Raw genomic sequence first — 18,744 nt, forward strand, 5'->3', positions numbered from 1 at the left:
TTCTTTCAAGTATGCAAAGAAGGAAATTATAGCTGTCTTGTAAATAAAGGATAAAGTTTATATTAACTTAAGTGTTCTTGAAATTTTGTGGTTCATTTTCTTTCAGCACCTTTATTGAGCTTGTTGACTTTACATCTTCTATTGAAGGATTTTCATTTCAACATCATTATAGCAGCTATTCATATTCTCTTTGAAATTGACAATACTGTTATTTTTTCAATTTATCCTTTTAGGTGGATGCACTGAGATTACGGCTAGAGGAAAAGGAAACCATGCTTAATAAGAAGACAAAGCAGATACAAGAGATAGTTGAAGAGAAAGGAACCCAAGCAGGAGAAATACATGATCTCAAGGATATGCTGGATGTGAAGGAGCGGAAGGTCAATGTTCTACAGAAGAAGGTAAAATGCATATTCTCATTAATTACACACTACACCTTTAATGCACATTTTTATTCTTGCCACCAAACAGTAGCTAAGAACTAAGAACCAAAATGTCTTTATTCCTCCGTTTATATTTTTGAGGGTGATTGGATAGGGTAAATTGTTCTGCTTAGTTTTTAAAAGTTCATTTAACTCTATTTTTTTTTTTTTTTTGGGCTGAGGCAATTGGGCTTAAATGACTTGCCCAGGGTCACACATCTAGGAAATGATAAGTATCTGAGGCCAGAGTTGAACTCAGTTCCTCCTGACTTCAGGGCTGATGCTCTAACCACTGTGCAATCTAGCTGTCCCCATTTAGCTCCTTTTGGGTACTTTTTCAAGCCTCCCTTGGGCTTCTGTAGTACAGAGCAGTGCTTCTCAAATTCTTATTAATTTACGTCTTTTGTACCTGAATTTCCTAACTTTACCTTTAGCCTATGGATAATTTATGCCTATAAACTTTTTTCAATTAGCTGATTAATACCCAAATTAGTTTTGAAATGCTTTTGTGGAGAGATGATATAGTTGGTAACCTCATTTCACTGACCTGATTCCAATTTGTAGGAAAGAGGCTGCAGTGACTGATTTTGTAATTTGGTGAGATGGATTTAGGAAAAGGAAGGACCTCTTTCTCTTTATAAAAACATGTATTATTAAAAATTCTATATTAAACACAGATATTGGCCTTGAAGTTGATAGAGACACTTAATGATGATTATCCCTATAACTATCTCTTGGGTTGTAGCATGGAATAAATTATAGACTACTGAATATGTTACTAGATTGCTTAGGCAAAGTCCCAGTGCAGTCACCTGTAATGTATTTACTCCCAAAGTTGGGCTCAAAACTTGTATCACTTTCCTCTGAGTGTTCTCTTTGAATGTTCTCACTTTGTTTCATGCTGATGAGCATTTCTTGACAGCCTTAAAGAGCTAAAGCTGTTGACCTGAAAGATAGGGGTTGGCCTGGGATGCTAGCATTTTTGTGCATAGACCCTAGTGGATGTGAAGATCAATTGGATACAAATTAAGGGCACATAGGGAAACCATTTTCCTTGGAATGTAAATAGAATCTTATCCTGATAAAAAATTCCCATTCAATAAATTATAAGGCTAGAAATATGAATAAACCAAAGAAGGGTATAAGAAATTTTATGGCTCCAGGGATGTCTAGGACATAAACTTATATAAGAGAATAATTCCACATGAATAGAAATAATTATGGAGAAAGACACATCAAAATGTGTCTTGACCACAAGAATTAGAATTCCTGAAAGAAATGAAGCTTAGTGATAAAAAGATTATAAATGAAAGAAGAATATTAGAAGAGAGAATTGGAAAGAGAATAAGCAGCTAAGTACAACCTAGCCAAGAAATAAAATCTCTGAAAATGAGAGTAGACAAAACAGTTAATAAACATTTATTAATTATTAACAATTACTATAATTATTATTAATTATTAATTGAATACTCTTAATCCTTAGGTGTTAATGGTTCAATAAATTAAAACACCATAACAACAATGGAAATTGTGAAAATTAAAAAAGAAATTAATGAAGTTGATAAAAACCTCATCCATAAAATGTAAAATATAATGATAGATTCTAATACTACTCCAACAATAAATTGTTTAAAAGAAACACACTTAAAAATTCATGTAGCCTATAAGGGGCTAGAATAAAACCTGTTATCTATTACCTATCATTAAATTTTACTTATTCTTGCTTAGTCATTTCAAATCATTTCAATTCATGATTGAATGTCTTCTGAGCCCGATCAATTGAATTTATCAAATGTAACTTGCTATTTACTCTCTTTAATTTCTTTATCTGAAGTATCAATTCATCATCATCTCTTTTTCTTTTATCTATACAAAGTTGAATTCTTTTGGTTGAGTAAATAGGAGCAAAGTAATATTTAATTATCTCTGCCTTCTCTCTGTTGTCATTTATCATAGTTACATCTATGCTTAGGATAAGTCCAATCCTGTCTTTGATTGGACCCTACTCATTAAATTTGATAAAAAGCTGGGAGAAATAGCTGCATGCTAGACAACGGATTCAGAAAACAAAAGCAAAGGCAGAAATGCTGGGTTGTATCAATTTAGATTGAATTCATTAGGGATAAATGGAAAATCTTATGCTTAGTTATAAAATACCAATTTCACAAGAGTAAGACAGGGTATAAGCATGGATGGATAGCAATTCTTTTGAAAAAGATCTGAAGCCAACAGTGTGAATGTCATAGCCCCCAAAACCAGTGTAGTTTGGATTATATTAATATAGAGGAATAGTTTACCAAAAAAAACCCAGGTTATAAGTAGTTCCATTTTACTCTGACTCTTCTCTTTCCCCTAGCTTAACTGATATTCAATCCTCAATGCAATAGTTTAAGAAGGACATTAATAAACTAGAGATGATCTGGAGGAGGGAAGCTAGGGCGATGAGTCCACGATATGAGAGGATTGATTGAAAATATTGGACATATAAATCTTGGGAAAGAGAGGACTCAAGGGAAACTTGATAGACATTTTCAGATGTTTAAGGATTGTCATATGGAGGAGAAATTAGACGTTTTTGTATGGCTGAGGGATAGATTTAGGCTCAATGATAGGGAAAACTCCCAACAATAATAGCTATCTAAAAGTGAAATGGACTGCCTTAAGAGGTGGGAGCCTTCCCTTTTGTGGAGTTTTTCAAGCATGCTTTTTTGTTAGTTATTTTATGGTGGAGATTCCTTTCATATATATACATATGTATATAAAAGCTTTTTATTTACAAAACATATGCATGGGTAATTTTTCAATATTGATCCTTGCAAAACTTTCTCTTCCAAATTTTTCCCTCCTTTCCCCCACTGTTGGAATCTTTACAAACTTCCAACTCATTAGAGTTGATAGATTATTGATCTGATCTTATATGTATACCGATCACCACCCTGGAAGCAAAGCTTTTACAAAAATAGAGCAAGGTCCCAATGAACCTTTTGCAGGTTTTGTGGGGCATTTGCAAACAGCTGTAATAAGAACCATTGGAGACAATGCAGCAACAGAAATAATGACTAGACATTTGGCTAAGGAAAATGCCAATGATATTTGCAAAAGAATTATATGGGGGCTAGACAAAGATGCTCCTTTAGAGGCAATCATAAGACGCTATGCCACACTGGGCACAAATGCTTATTATACCCAAACTATGATGAACGTGGAAAGACAGGGTCCCTCTTGGCAAAGGAATTCTAGAGAAACTCGTCGATGTTTTCAGTGTGGAAAAGTTGGACATTTGAGAGCTCATTGTAGATATGGAGATAGAGTGAGAAGACAGGGTGAGAGAAAACCCAAAACCCCATGTCCAAAATGTAACCGAGGCTTTCACTGGGCCTCTGAATGTAGGATGACCCAGAGATGTTGGAATCTTTACAAACTGCTAACTCATTAGAGTTGATACATTATTGATCTGATCCTACAAGAAGATGTTTTGGGCCAGAACCTGAAACAAGGTACTAAGTAGAACTAATTGATACAATGCTTGTGTTCACACCTTTACTTATTGGAGTTCACACGTTAGGGAAATTTCAGGGTTTAGTATGAGATATCTGAATTCAACCTCCCTTGAAGCTTTTAGGGCCAGAGAGCACTATGGGAGAAAACCCATAATCCCATTCTCTCAGAAGAGTCATATATAAGCCAGTGAAGAGTGATTCATTCCAGAATATTTTCCACTTGGCTGGCTGGTGGCGGAAGGAGAGTTTTCAGAGGAAGAAGCTACGAGTCAAGAGTTTAGCGGAAGATTGAGAAGGCTCTCTCAGAGGCACAGCCAGATTCATCTTCATCTCACACCACTGTGGTGGCTGGGCTCCTGCATTAACCCCACTGAGACCAAGCTGGTCTGAAAGACTCACCAGAAAGCTAGCCGAGCCCCAAGTGAAGGAGATGGAATGAATCTCATCTTTGTGCTGACTGGAGGCTGAAGAAAGCAAAGGACAATCTGCATGAGCTCTTGGAACCAAGCAGATAGGCGTCAACTAACCGGGCTATTTTGGAAGGAGAAAAATGTTTGTATTTTTACCAGATGGCTGCATTTGGGGTAATTATCTATCTGAACTGATACTAAGGCTGCCTCCAAGAAAACCTCCCCCGAGAAATCTACCTTCTCCCCCATCTATATGTTATTATTATAAAGAAGAACAAGAACTCCACACCCCACCCCCTCCCCAATGGCAGGTAATCCAATACATGTTAAATATGTTAAAATATCTTAAATCCAATATATATAGTTATCTTGCTGCACAAGAAAAATCAGATCTAGAAAGAAAAAAAAAATCTGAGAAGGAAAAGAAAATGATAGCAAACATCAACTGAAAGCGTGAAAATGCTATATTGTGATCCACACTTTGTTTCTACAGGCTTTCTTCGTCACTGAACAACTGGAACTAGTTTGAGATTCCTTTTATATTTAAGTTGGACTAGATAACTACTAAATCTCTTCAAGTTCTCAAATTCTGTGATTTCTCTCAGTATTATTAAAATAATAATTTTATTGTCCTTAATTTTTTTCATCAGTCTTAATTCATTCTTGATTTTGTTTTTATAAGACTGTCGCAAACTCCTATATTCATCCACTAGTACCTGATTTAACTTCTGATCTCTACATTTCTTTTTCAAATCTGGATTAGGAAAAGCTTCATAGAGCAAATAAGATAAGCCTTAAAGTGGACTTAAAGATTCTGAGAAGTAAAGATGAATAGGGCTATATTTCAACCTTTGAGGATGGATAATGCAAGCATATGGAGAAGGAATATCAAGTTCATGAAACTATAGCTATTTCTCTGAATTGTTAGAGTTCATGAAAGGGAATAATTTAATTAAATCTAGAAATCCAGATTGTGGATAGCTTTATTGCACTAGCTTCTATTCTGTGTCCCATAAGCAGCTGGGAATCATTAAGAGAAGGATAGAGACTAGTACCTTTCAAAATATTGATGGTGATTTGAAGAGTGAATAGACTTAAGGTATCAAAACAATTATGAGACTATAAAAACAATTTTTTGAAAAGATTGTAAGAGCCTCAATTATAGTTGTGACTTTGTGAGTAAAAAAGAAAATTAATTCATACAAACCATGTCCTGAGACTTGGACATGTCTGAATGGATGCAGGTATTCAGCTCTCATATACTAACTTCTCTCCTCCCTCCCTGCCCCCCCCCGCCCCCCCGGAGGCAATTGGGGTTAAGTGACTTGCCCAGGGTCACACAGATAGGAAGTATTAAGTCTCTGAGGCCAAATTTAAACTCAGGTCCTCCTGACTTCAGGGGCTGGTGCTCTGACCACTGCACCACCTAGCTGCCCTCCATACACTAACTTCAATAAAAATTTAAAAATCTTACTAAACCAAATGGTAGTCAAGAAATCTAGAGCTAAAGTATAATAAATGACTATTTCCATCTCAAAATTACACAAATTTAGTGATCACAGGCAAGGAGAAAGGAAATCTACAAGATTAAATCCACCAAAGATAGTAATTGACGCCATTGTTGAGTGTGTGCTTTACCATCATCACTAGTTGACAATGCATATCTTTGTGAAGAATTTGATTGGCAAGACATTACCCTTGAAGTGGAACTAAGTAATACCATTGAGAATATCAGGGAGTGGGAAAAAGAGACATTAATACACTGTTGGAGTTGTGAACTGATTCAACCATTTTGTAAATTAACTTGGAACTATATCCAAAGGACTATAAAATCCTATATAACCTTTATATCCTTTGTTCTAGTAATAGCACTTTTAGGGTTATATCTCAAAAAAGGTTAAGAAAGGAAAAGGACCTAGATGTACAAAAATATTTATAGCAGGACTTTTTTGGGGGCAAAGAATTGGAAATTGAGGGGTGGCCATTAATTGAGGAATGGCTAAACACACACAGTGGTGTATAATTATGGTGGAATACTATTGTGCCATAAGAAATGATGAGCAGACTAGACTTTTATCCCAAAGAGATCATAAAAAAAGGGAAAAGGACTCACATGAGGAAAGATGTTTGTAGCAGTTCTTTTTAAGGTGGTAAAGAATTGGAAATTGAGTAGATGCCCATTAACTGTGGAATGAATGAATAAGTTGTGTTATCTGAATGTAATGGAATATTGTTATTGTATAAGAAATGATGAACTGAACTAATACATGAAGTGTAAGTGATGCTGAGTGAAGTGAACAGAATCAGGACAACAGTACTAACAGTAGTAAGTAATTGTGTACTAACACTAAGATTGTGTGGTGATCAACTATATATATATATATTTAGCTCTTCTCAGCAATACGTGATCCAAGACAATTCCAGTATGCTTTGGATAGAAAATACAATCTCATTTAGATAACTATGGAGACTGCAAGTAGCTCAAAGCATACTATTTTCTTTTTTTTTTTCTTTTTTCTCAATAGTATTTTATTTTTCAAATACATATAAAGATAATTTTCAACATTTATTTTGCTAAGATTTTATATTTCAAATTTTTTTCTCTCTCTCCCTTACACCTCCTCTTTCACCAAGACAGTAAGCAATTTGATATGTTAAACATGTACAATCCTTTTAAACATATTTTCATATTTGTTGTTTTGTGCAAGAAAAAACAGATCAAAAGAAAAAAACCACTATGAAAGTAAAAGCAAATAAATAAATGTGAAAATACTATGCTTGAATACATATTCAGTCTCCATAATTCACGTGAATCATGTGAACATATACAATGTTCTTGTGGGTCTGCTCAATTCACTCAACATCAGTTCATGTAAGACTTTCCAGTCTTTTCTGAAATCAGCCTGCTCATCATTTCTTAATAATGTAATAATGTATTAATAGTATTTTATTTTTCTGAACTCATGAATTGAGTTTTAAACATTCACCTTTGCAAATCCTTGTTTCCAGATTGTAGCTTAAATACATGCAATTCTTCTAAACATGTTTCCATATTCATCGTACTATCCAAGAAAAGTCAGATCAAACAGGGGAAAAAACATGAAAAAGAAAAAAAACCAACAACAAAAGGTGAAAATGCTTGGATCCACATTCTGGCTCCATAGTTCTTTTTCTGGATGCAGATGACATTTTCCATCCCAAGTCCATAGAACTCTATTAATTCATCTCACTGTTGAAAAGAGCCAAGTCCATCACAATTGATCATCCCAAAATCGTGCTGTAACTATATACAATGTTCTCTTGGTTTTGCTCACTTCATTCAGCATTAGTTCGTGTAAGTCCTTTCTGGCTTTTCTGAAATCAGCCTACTCATTGTTTCTTATAAAATAATAGTATTACATTACATTCATATAAGTCAACTATTCCCCAATTGATGGGCATTCACTCAATTTCCAATTCCTTGCTTCTCTAAAAAAGAGCTGATACAAACTTTTTTGTACATGTGGGTCCTTTCCCCTTTTTTATGATCTCTTTGGGATAGAGACCCAATAGAGACACTGCTAGATCAAAGAGTATGCACAGTTTCATTGTCCTTTGGATATAGCTCCAAAATTGCTCTCCAGAATGGTTGAATCAGTTCACAACTCCATCAGTGAATTTTTGCATTTCTTTGATCATTGCACATTCTTGCTGTTATTGTGCATAATGTATTCCTGGTTCTGCTTGATTCACTCACTCAGCATCAGTTCATGTAAATCTTTCCAGAACTTTCTGAAATCAGCTTGTTCATTATTTTTTAATAGAACAATAATATTCCATTTTCTTCATGCACTACAACTTGTTCAGTTATTCCCCAGTTGATGGATATCTGTTCATTTTCCAATTCTTTGCTACCACAAAGGAAACTGCTACAAGTATTTTTGTACATATGAGTCCTTTTCCCTCCTTTGTGATTTCCTTGGGATAAAGACCCAGTAGAGACACTGCTGAGTCAGGGATTATGCACAGTTTTATGGCCCTTTGGTCATAATTTAATCAGAAGAATCTTTTCTTTCACGGGTGTCTTTCATGTCTAGGATCCCCTTCCTCCTCATCCCATTCTTTTATAATATCTGGCTTCCTTCAAGATTTATCTCGAGTACCACCTCCATTGGAAACTTTCCAGGTCCCCTCCAATTGTAAGTGCTTTAATGAGGTGAAATTTTTTTTTTTCCTTTAAGTTCCTTGAAAGCAAAAATTGTTTCCTTTTTCATTGAGTTCCCAGGGCCTCTTGTACAGTTTCTGGCACATAGTAGATGCAATAAATGCTTGTTGGATTGTTTTTAAAAAAAAGAAGAAGAAGAAGAATTATTTTTGTGTGCTTCTTTTTCCATTTGGCCAATTAATTATGCTTTTTAAGACATTCTTCTCATTGACTTTTTGTACCTGCTTTACTATTTAACCTGGTCTTTTATTTTAAAGGTGTTGGAATCCTTACAAACTGCTAACTAATTAGAGTTGATCTAATCTTACAAGAAGATGTTTTGGGCAGAACCTGAAACAAGGTACTAAGTAGAACTAATTAATACAAGGCTTGTGTTCACACCTTTACTCATTGGAGTTCACAAGTATGCCAGCTTCACAAAGTAAACTTTCTAACTTCAAGGGAGTTCACATCTCCCTTAAAGCTCTTTGGGCCAGAGAGCACTATGGGAGAAAACCCATAATCCCATTCTCTCAGAAGAGTCAGATATAAGGCCAGCGATGAGAGATCTATGGCAGAATACAATTTTCCTCTTGGCTGGCTGGTCGCAGAGGAGAGTTCAGCTGGACTTGAGAGGAGCGACTCTGGTGCAGAGAGCACTTTGACGGATTTCAGCGGAATTACGCCAGAAGCCCTCTTTCCGAGGCAAGGCAGAATATTTTCCACTTGGCTGGCTGGTGGGAGACGAAGAGTTTTCAGAGGATAAAGCTACGAGTGGAGAGTTCAGTGGACAACCAGATTCATCTTCATCTCACACCACTGTAGCTGGTGGCTGGGCTCCTGCACGCCCCGCACTGAGACCAAGCTGGTCTGAAAGACTCACCAGAAAGCTAGCCGAGCCCCAAGTGAAGGAGACAAGAGATTCATTCCATCTCTGTGTTGGTCGGAGGCTGAAGAAAGCAGAGGCAGAGGCTGAAGGACAGAACCTTTGGATTTGGAGACATCCGGAGGGCTCTAAGCTAAACCGGCTGTGTTTTGAGAAGAACAAGAACTCCAACATTTGAACTCATAACATAAAGGTCTTATTTTCTTTACATGTGTGTGTGTGTGTGTGTGTGTGTCTGTCTGTGTGTATGATATTTTTCTTCTTTAAAATATGAAGGTTCTCTCTGGGAGCCGGTTTCTTGGGGAGGTTTTCTGGAGGCAGCCTTAGTTTCAGTTGAAAGTAATAATCACCCAAAACGCAGTCTGGTGATAAAAGTTCAAACATTTATTTTCTCCTTCAAAATGGCCCGGTTAGTTTTTCTTAGAGGCCTATCTTTCTGCTTGGTTCCAAGAGCTCTTGCAGATTGTCCCTTGCTTCTGCCTCTGCTTTCTTCAGCCTCCAGCAAGCACCAAGGTGAAAGTTGGAATGAATCTCTCTTGTCTCTGAGAGAGGGCTTCTGGCTCTGAACTGACCTGACTTGATACTCCCCTCTCAATCTTTTCAGCTGAACTCGGTACTGAGCCTCTGTCCACTTCTTATATATGATCTCCCAAAGGTTGACTACTCCCCTCCGAGGGAGGGATTAAGGGAGGTGTGAATTCACAAAGTTACAAAGTTAACTTTGTGAATCTCCCATACTTGTGAACTCCAATGAGTACTTAAATACTTCTTGATTCTCTAAAGATGTGAACACAACCATTGTATCAATTCCATTGAGTTAACACTAAGATTCTAATATTTCCCTTGAGTTATCACCTTGTTTCAAGTTGAGTTAACACTAGGATTCCAGCATATGTGTGTCTCCTTTACCAAGCTGTTGATAAAAATCAGGGGGAAGAATTTAGGGAGAAAGTTAATGAGTTTTGACTTTGTATTGAGCAAAAGATTTCTGCAAGACATCCAGTTTGAGATTTCTAATACAGTGATAGCAGTATCAGAGGAGAGGAGGAGGCATATTCAAGAGATATAGAAAAGGCAAAATTGACAGGCTTTGGCAGTGGATTGGATATTAGGGATGAGAGATAGTGAAGAGTTGAAGAGAGACACCTACATTGCAAAACTTAAAAACACTATATAAACATACCTTATTATTGTTCAAGGAATTTTCTCTTTTCATTGATGACAGCTATATGGAATAGTCATTAGATTTGTCATTTCTTTGATACTGGGAATTGTCAGGTGAGGAAACTCCCTCTGTCGATGAAAGTGGTCACTTTTTCTTGCAACTTTTTGAGAATTGACTATAGCACAGAATGATTGAATGACTTGCCTAAGTCACACAGCCAGTTTGGGTCAGAGATGGGATTTGAACATGTCTTTCTGTCTTTGAAACAGATTCTCTGTTCTTTGTCAGCCAGAAATTAAATTTTGATTTCTTACAAGAGAAAAACACATGTATGTGTGGACCTCTTTTACTAAGGAATTCATAATAAAACAATAAAGGGTCTGAAAATCTTTTCATCAGCTCTGAAAATCCCTTGCTAGCCTTGGCTTCAGATATACAGATTAAATTAAGACATCTGATTAAAATTCCAGATATTTAACCTTCCTACCTACATGGTAAAGACAATTCTTAAGATCATTTATCCAGGTTCTACAGCCATGAAGTTCTAACATTTAGTCTGTGGCATTCTCCTTCGGTGGCTGTGATGACCATATATTTTAAAATCAGCTGGAGTCAGGAAGTCAGGATAAGGGAAAATACTTGATCTTTATTCTTTGCAGAGGTGAATGGGAATGGCAATACGAAGTGAGAGCAATCACAACTTGAATCTGGCCAGCAATGCCTCTGGCTCTCACACTCCACCCACCAAATCTTCTACACAATCTCCTATACAACACATCAAACTTCCACAGAGAGTGGGCGGGGCCATTCTTTCTCTAAGCATATATTAAGAGAGTATTGTCCAATTGCTAATTAGCCTCAAGTGCTTGGGACCTCAGTGCAACTCAAGAGCTTCAGCCCCATTACAGGTGGCTTCATTAGATGCCTTATTAACCAACGCAAACATACAAACAAAAAAATTTATTTTATTTTTATATTCTTAATTCATTCATGTGTTCTGTTTTTTGTGTGATTTTTTTTTTAGTCTTTAATTATTTTTAGATTACTAGAAACCAGAGCTCAAATTAGAGCCCTCTTCTTCTGCTTGTTATTTACTTAGATCACTGAAACTAGAGCTCACCGTAGACCCTTCATTGATTGCACCTGATTGATTCCATTCAGAAATCAGAGCCCAACATGGAGCTCTATTTGACCAGGTCTCCTAGCTAAGTACCACCAAAATCTAGAGTGGAGAAGCCCGATCCTGTCCATCTAGGATAACTTTTTCATCTTTATCCATTCAGTATGCCCCAATTGTCTGTATCATTGGACTTTCAAATCTATTTTGGTTGGGATATCCTAAAGAGTTAAAATGCCTTACATGAGAGCTCTTTCAAAAGCAGAGTCTGCTATTCCCTTAGCTGTGGAAATCTGGATTTTCTTGTAACAGGGGACTCAATTGAAAGAGAAAGGAGGAGGAGATTGGAGCAGAGAAGTGTTGCTTAGGGAGCCAAGTACCAGGGACAGGAGGACTTGAGTCATTTTGTCTGATCTTAATCCTACTTTTGACATCAATTAAACTGTCATTCAGAAATTAAAACTCCGTGGGATATGGGTAATAATTTGATTTATTACAAAAGAAAAATATGTATGTGATTGTAATCTAAACAGAAGCTTGCATATTTATGAAATTGCCACAAAAAGGGGAGGAGTGGACAGTAAGTGCTTCCTAAATAGGAATGGCTTGGCAGGAGGGAAAAGACTGCAGAGATGGGGGGAAAATCCCCTCTTGAAAGGGAATAGAAAGGAAAAGAAAAGGGAGGAGAAAAACATGAACATGTAATAAGGTAAAAGCAGCATTCTTTTTTCTTAAGAGGTGCTATCCTATGAAAATAGGATAATCTACTTATCTGCAAAGGTCTTAGTTGCATAGTTTCTCATTCTGATGCAGGCTGACTGATAGCTATCTGTGTAGAGTGCAGCTTAGGATACAAACAACTAATTATGCCAGCACAGGAGCAGGGGAAAAGACTTTCATCCTTGATATGTTTAGGAATCTTGCATATTTTATGTACAATCCTTCTGGAAAATATGGCAACTCAGGAAGACAAGTTCAGGTAGCCCCATATCACCATTAAACCATGGTATCCCTTGGCTTTTATTTATATGAAGTCATATTTTCAACTATGCTTTTAAAAAACCCAGAAGAATTTTGATTGAATTGATTAATTAGAAAAATATTTGGAAGATGGAGCAATGTCTTTAGATTGCCACATAATAATAATAATGTATCACAAAATTTTTGAAATTTTTGTTATTCAAATCTCATTTCAGATGTTTGTTAGCCGGTTGATTTTATTAAGATGAGAAATATTCCTTATGTCTGAAACTTTTACAATTATTTTTAAAGGATGTCAAAACCAATGCATTTGTGAAAGCCATAACTATTACTTAACTTTTTCACAAGGATTAATTTGTTACACATTTACACTGTTAATTTGTGCACATCTTCTCCTGATTGTGTTCCCATTCATAGGTCTTTCTTAAATATATACTTTAATTAACCTTGATGGGGCTTTGGAAATCTTTTCCATTTATAGTCCACCATTGATTTGCCTCTCACCTTGGGAAAATTATTTAATTTTCCGTTCAGTTTTTACATCTTTTTGAAGAGATATACTCTCATTAGTGATTGCAAATAAATTGAGATAATATATTGTGTCAAAAAAATATACAAATCTAAATTATTATTTAGCTGTTATTTACCTATTTTTGTTTCATATAGCTGTTATATTATTTTTCTGTTACTTTTTTGTAAGAACATTACTTTTATCAATTTTCATCTTCTTGGAAGTGTTTAAATATTGTGATATGTGTGTGTGCATATCACAGATTTATTTAAGCTGATATTCTTCTTGTTTTCACTTCATTTTCTTTTTTTTTTTTTTTTTTTCATTTTTTTTCCACCTGGCCAAGAATTGTATTTAAGAGCAATTTTGAAACTGAGACTTGGGGAGCTGGTTTGAATTATATTTAAAGAATAAAGGCCTTGGGGTAGCTAGTTGATATAGTGAATAGAGTATCAACCCTGAAATCAGGAAGACCTGAAGTCAAATCTAGCTTCAGACACTTAACACTTCCTGGCTGTGTGACCCTGGGCAAGTCACTTAACCCCAATTGCCTCAGCCAAAAAAAGAAAAAAATAATAAGAAGAAAGGCCTCGTATTTCTGCTTCACAGGCAACTACAAACAGAGCAATGAAGGACTTAAATTAATTCATTCTTGTGTCTACTTTTCTCAGTTGGCTTTCCTTTTGGCTCTCTTTATAGATAGAAAATCTTCAAGAGCAACTTAGAGATAAGGAGAAACAAATGAGCAATTTGAAAGAACGAGTCAAATCTCTACAAGCTGACACCACCAATACTGACACTGCATTGACTACTCTTGAAGAAGCCCTTTCAGAGAAGGTGAGTGGTAAATCTCATGTTACTTTTGACACTTTAGGGATGGTATTTGTTGCTAAATAATATTTTGAAAACAAAGGGAACATATAGGGGGAAATGAATAGTAGAAAATTAAATTGGAAAGTACCTAGATGCTTTAAAAAATTATATTTTCTCCAGTTACATTTAAAATAAATTTTTTTACATTGTTTTTTAAAACTTTGCTACTGACAATTCCCTCCCCCAATATGCCCTCTCTTTTATTATCTTCTCCCCTTTCTTTCTCCTCTTCCTACTTTTCTTCAAGGTAAGATAAATTTCTATATCCATGTGGAATGTATATGTTATTTCCTCTTTGAGCCAATTCTGATAAGGGTAAAGTTCATTCGCTCTTCTTCTATTCTCCCTTTTTCCCCTCTTCCCTTCCACTGTAAAAACTTTTTCTTGCCTTGTTTTTGGCAGATAATTTGCACTATTACATTTCTTCTTTTCTCTTTCTCCCAATACTCTCTCACCCCTTAATTTTTTAAAAAAGATATTATCCCTTCATATTGAACTTACACCTCTACCCTTTGTGTCTTTCTCTTTCTCTCTCTCTCTCGTATAATTATATGTGTGTATGTGCATGCGCACACACACACATACACACATACACACACACACACACACACACACACACACACACCTTCTAACTGCCATAATACTATCACTCTTTTGATTATCTCCTTATGCTTCTCCTGAGTCCTGTATTTGAAAATCAAATTTTCTATTCAGGTCTTTTCATCACAAATGCTTGAAAATCCTTTATTTCATTGAATGACCAACTTTTCCTCTGGAGGATCATACTCAGTTTTGCTGGGTAGGTGATTCTTGATTGTAATTCTATCCCTATCCCTATATTGGAATATCATATTCCAAGTCCTCTGGTCCTTTAATGTAGAAGCTGCTAAATCTTATATTATCCTGACTGTGGTTTCACTATACTTTAATTGTTTCTTTCTGGATACCTGCAATATTTTCTCTTTGACCTTGGAGTTCTAGAATTTGGCTATGATATTCCTGGGAGGTTTCATCTTGGGATCTCTTTCAGCAAGTGATCAGTGGATTCTTTCAGTTTTGACTTTACCCTCTGATTTGAGATTATCAGGACGGTTTTCCCTGATACTTTTAAAAAAATAAAATTTTATTTAAAAAAAAAGAAAAAAACAAAAAAAATTCAAAACAAAATAAAACAACACAAAAAGAGAACATTATCATGTGCCTAGCAGAACATCAGGGAGGATTCAAAATATATAACAATAAATATCAGTTCAAGAAAGTATATATATATATGACTAGGAGAAATTATATTCTTTACTTTCTTGTAAATTGTTCTTTTGTTCTATAATCTGCACGTTTACTTTATTTTTTTTCCTCCTTTTATCTCTGCCCCCTTTCCCCATATGTACACACAAACATACACCTCACCTTCCTCCCCACACACATACACACACATCTTTCCTACTTCTGCTGATTCTTTGCTTTAATTCTGCTCCTTAATTTGTCTTGCTATTACTTAACCTACCTCCAGCCATGAATCCCTCCTCTGTTTTCTTGGAGCATCCTTTTCTTCCCTATCTGCTCATCCCTTCCCTCTTATTTCTTTATGAATTTTGGAAGGTGCTATCCTTTTATGGTATATATGTAGGGTTGCATATTTAACTGTTGCCTATTTAACCCATTCTTGATGTGAGTAGGTTTTCAGAACTATGAGCCCTCCTCCCCTCTCTAATGCCTCTGTGTATATCTTCTTCCTCTGTACCTCATTTGCATAATAGAATTACTATTTTTACCTTAATTCTGTCCCAATCTTTCTTTTGAGTTATCCTATCATTTATATCAATCTTAAATATGTAGTATACATATCCCATGTAAAAACAAAATAAAACCCAAATTGTCCAAGTTGAGTTCCTTGAAATTGATCTTTGATATTGGCTCTTACATGTTAAATTTTCTTTTAAGTTCAGGTTTGGTTAATAGAAATTTCTGAAAATCTGCAAGATCATTGAATGTTCATTTTTTCTCATTCTCATAATTTTGCTGGAGATGATATTTTTGGCCACAGGCCTAATTCTTTTGATTGTTGGTAAATGTGATTCCAGTACTATGATCTTTTATTGTGGCTGCTGATAGGTCCTATACAATTCTGTTTTTAGCTCCAGCATTTTTGAATTAGTTTTTGTTTTGGTTTTTTGGTTGTTTTTTTTTGGGGGGGGTGGCATTTTGCCTGATATTTTCTTGAAAGATGATATTCAGGCATTTTTTTTTTTTTTTTTTTTGGTTCTGACTTTTCAAGCAGACCAATAATTCTTAAATGATCTCTCCTGAATCTATTTTCCAGGTCAGTTGTTTTTCCAATGAAATATTTCATTTATCTTTTTTTTTTTTTATCCTTTTGATTTTGCTTTATTGTATTTTGATTTCTCATAAAGTCATTAACTTTTATTTGCTCAATCATAATTTTTAAGGAATTCTTTTCCTCAGTGAGCTTTATACCTCTTTTCCCAGTTGGCCAATTTTGCTTTTTAAGGCATTCTTCTTTTCATTAGCTTTTTGTATTTCCTTTTGTTTCACTCTGAATTCTCTTCCTAATTTTTTCTCTTTCTCTTACTTGATTTTCAAAATCTCTTGCGCTCTTCATGGTCAGAAACAAATTCTTATTTTTCTTGAAGGCTTTGAATGGGGAACCTTTGATTTTTTTTTTTTTTAATCTTCTGAGGTTGTGTTTTTGATCTTCTTTGTCATCATAGAAACTTTTTTAAAGTCAGAATCTTCTTTTGTTTTTTGCTCATTTTCCCAGCCTGTTACTTGACTTTTAATTCTTTATTAGAGTAAGGCGCTGGTTCCAGAGTGGAGGGTACGGTTTTGTACAGCTGTTTTCAGAGATTCTTCTAGGAACCTGACACCAGCCCTGGAGCTGTTAAAAGTGTCCTTGCCCCCCTGTAACTGTGAGATCTAGTGTGCTAAAGCAATAAAATCCTTCCTCAGTGCTGGTAAGGAGACCTCCTGTGAGCTGAGGCCTTTGGGAGCTGTCACCATCACCACTGCCCACACCTACTCCTGGTTTGCCGGGTTTCCTAGACCTTTTACCCTCCTGGCAAACCTCTTCTTCTGGCCTTAGTCATCGTTAGTTTCCCTGGCCTGAGAGGTCTGGAAGCCACCAGTACTGTCGCTGATTCAGAAGTCCCTAAGCCATTTCCTGCTTTGCTGACCCTGGGGCCAGTGCTACAATGTGTTTATGATGACTGTGTATTTAAAATCAGCCGGAGTCAGGAATTCAGGTTAAGGGGAAAATCTTCAATCTTTATTGAAGTGAAGAGGTGAAAAAGGATTGCGATAGTAATATGGGCAGCTGCGACAGGAAGCCAGCTAGCAGAGGGGGATTGGAGATGAAGGGCCGTCGCGATAGCAATGGGAGCAGCTGTGTCAAGACCCCAGCCAGCAGTCTCTCCTTCTGCTCCCTTCCCACTCCCCTGCCTCCACCCACCAAAAACGTCATTTCCTATACAGCACATCAGGACTTGCACAAAGAGTGGGTGGGGGGGCCATTCTTTCTCCAAGCATATATATTAATAGAGTATGGTCCAATTACTATTTAGCCTCACGTGCTTGGGACCTCAGTGCATCAACTCGAGCCTCAGCCCATTACATGTGTTGGTATGGCCTGTACTGGGACTAAATGCTCAACTCCCAACCTGATGCTATAGACCTTTCCTGCTGACCTTCTAAGTTGTCTTCAGCTGGAAAATTATTTGATTTCAACCTTTTGCATCTTCTGATGCTCTAAAATTTGTTTAGAGTCATTTAAAGGAATTTGGAGTGATTTAGGGGAGAGCATGGTTGAGATCTTGTGTTTACTCCATTTTGGCTTTGCATCTTCCCAATTATAATGCAGCTGTTTTTGATAAATTCAAGTCAACAGACACAGCTGAACTACATCTCTTAAAGAAAGTAGCAGATGTGATAATGAAACTATTTCTGTGACATTTGAAAGATTGTGAAGAATAAAAGAGTTTTGCAGCACTGGACAAAAAGTCTTAAATTTTTTGCTATAAAAAAAGAAGTGGAAGGGAAAAAGAGAGGTCACTTTGTAAATCATAGTCTTGTTTGAAGCATGGAATTCAAGTTCAGTATTCCAATATAGATTGAACTAGATGATCTCTGAAGTGTGTTACAAATCTTTGATTCTGTGAAATCCCTAGGGTTATAACGGAGGAGAATATTCAGCACTCTCTTACTGGCATACATCTTATAGGAAAAGAGAAAATCCTTTCACAAGTTTCCAGTTTCAGCAAATGCTACTAGAAAAGATAAATTCCATATCTGAAGACAACTAATTCCAAGATTTTCCAGGACGCTACATGTTCTGCCATTAATTCTGGGGCTTTCCTCCTATTTTGAATTTGTTACACATTAACCATGTTTATTTTTAGAATATCATGGCAATTTTTTGTTGTTCTGGAATTGTTTTAGTCATGTCTGAGTCTTTGTGAGCCCATTTGGAGTTTTTATGGAAGAGATTCTGGAGTGATTTATCATTTCTTTCTCCAGTTCATTTTATAAATGAGGATCTGGGGCAAACAGGGTTCAAGTGGTTTGCCCAGGATCATACGGCTAGTAAATGCCTGGGACCAGATTTGAACTCATGAAAATGAGTCTTTGATTTCAGGCCTAGCACCTTATGCATTGTACCACATAACTATCCCTATCATGGCAG

General features: G+C 36.1%; 1 protein-coding gene across 3 annotated transcripts in view; it reads left to right on the plus strand.

The window, feature by feature from the left end:
- ERC1 (ELKS/RAB6-interacting/CAST family member 1) overlaps positions 1 to 18,744 on the plus strand; it is a 345,893-nt gene that overhangs the window by 133,978 nt on the left and 193,171 nt on the right. For all 3 annotated transcript variants that reach the window (XM_051962823.1, XM_051962825.1, XM_051962824.1), the window contains 2 exons: positions 234 to 401; positions 13,875 to 14,012. In XM_051962823.1, the coding sequence (XP_051818783.1) occupies positions 234 to 401; positions 13,875 to 14,012 (306 nt within the window). The remainder of the gene's footprint in view (positions 1 to 233; positions 402 to 13,874; positions 14,013 to 18,744) is intronic.

Source organism: Antechinus flavipes, chromosome 5, assembly GCF_016432865.1.
Source record: "Antechinus flavipes isolate AdamAnt ecotype Samford, QLD, Australia chromosome 5, AdamAnt_v2, whole genome shotgun sequence".
NCBI lineage: Eukaryota > Metazoa > Chordata > Mammalia > Dasyuromorphia > Dasyuridae > Antechinus > Antechinus flavipes.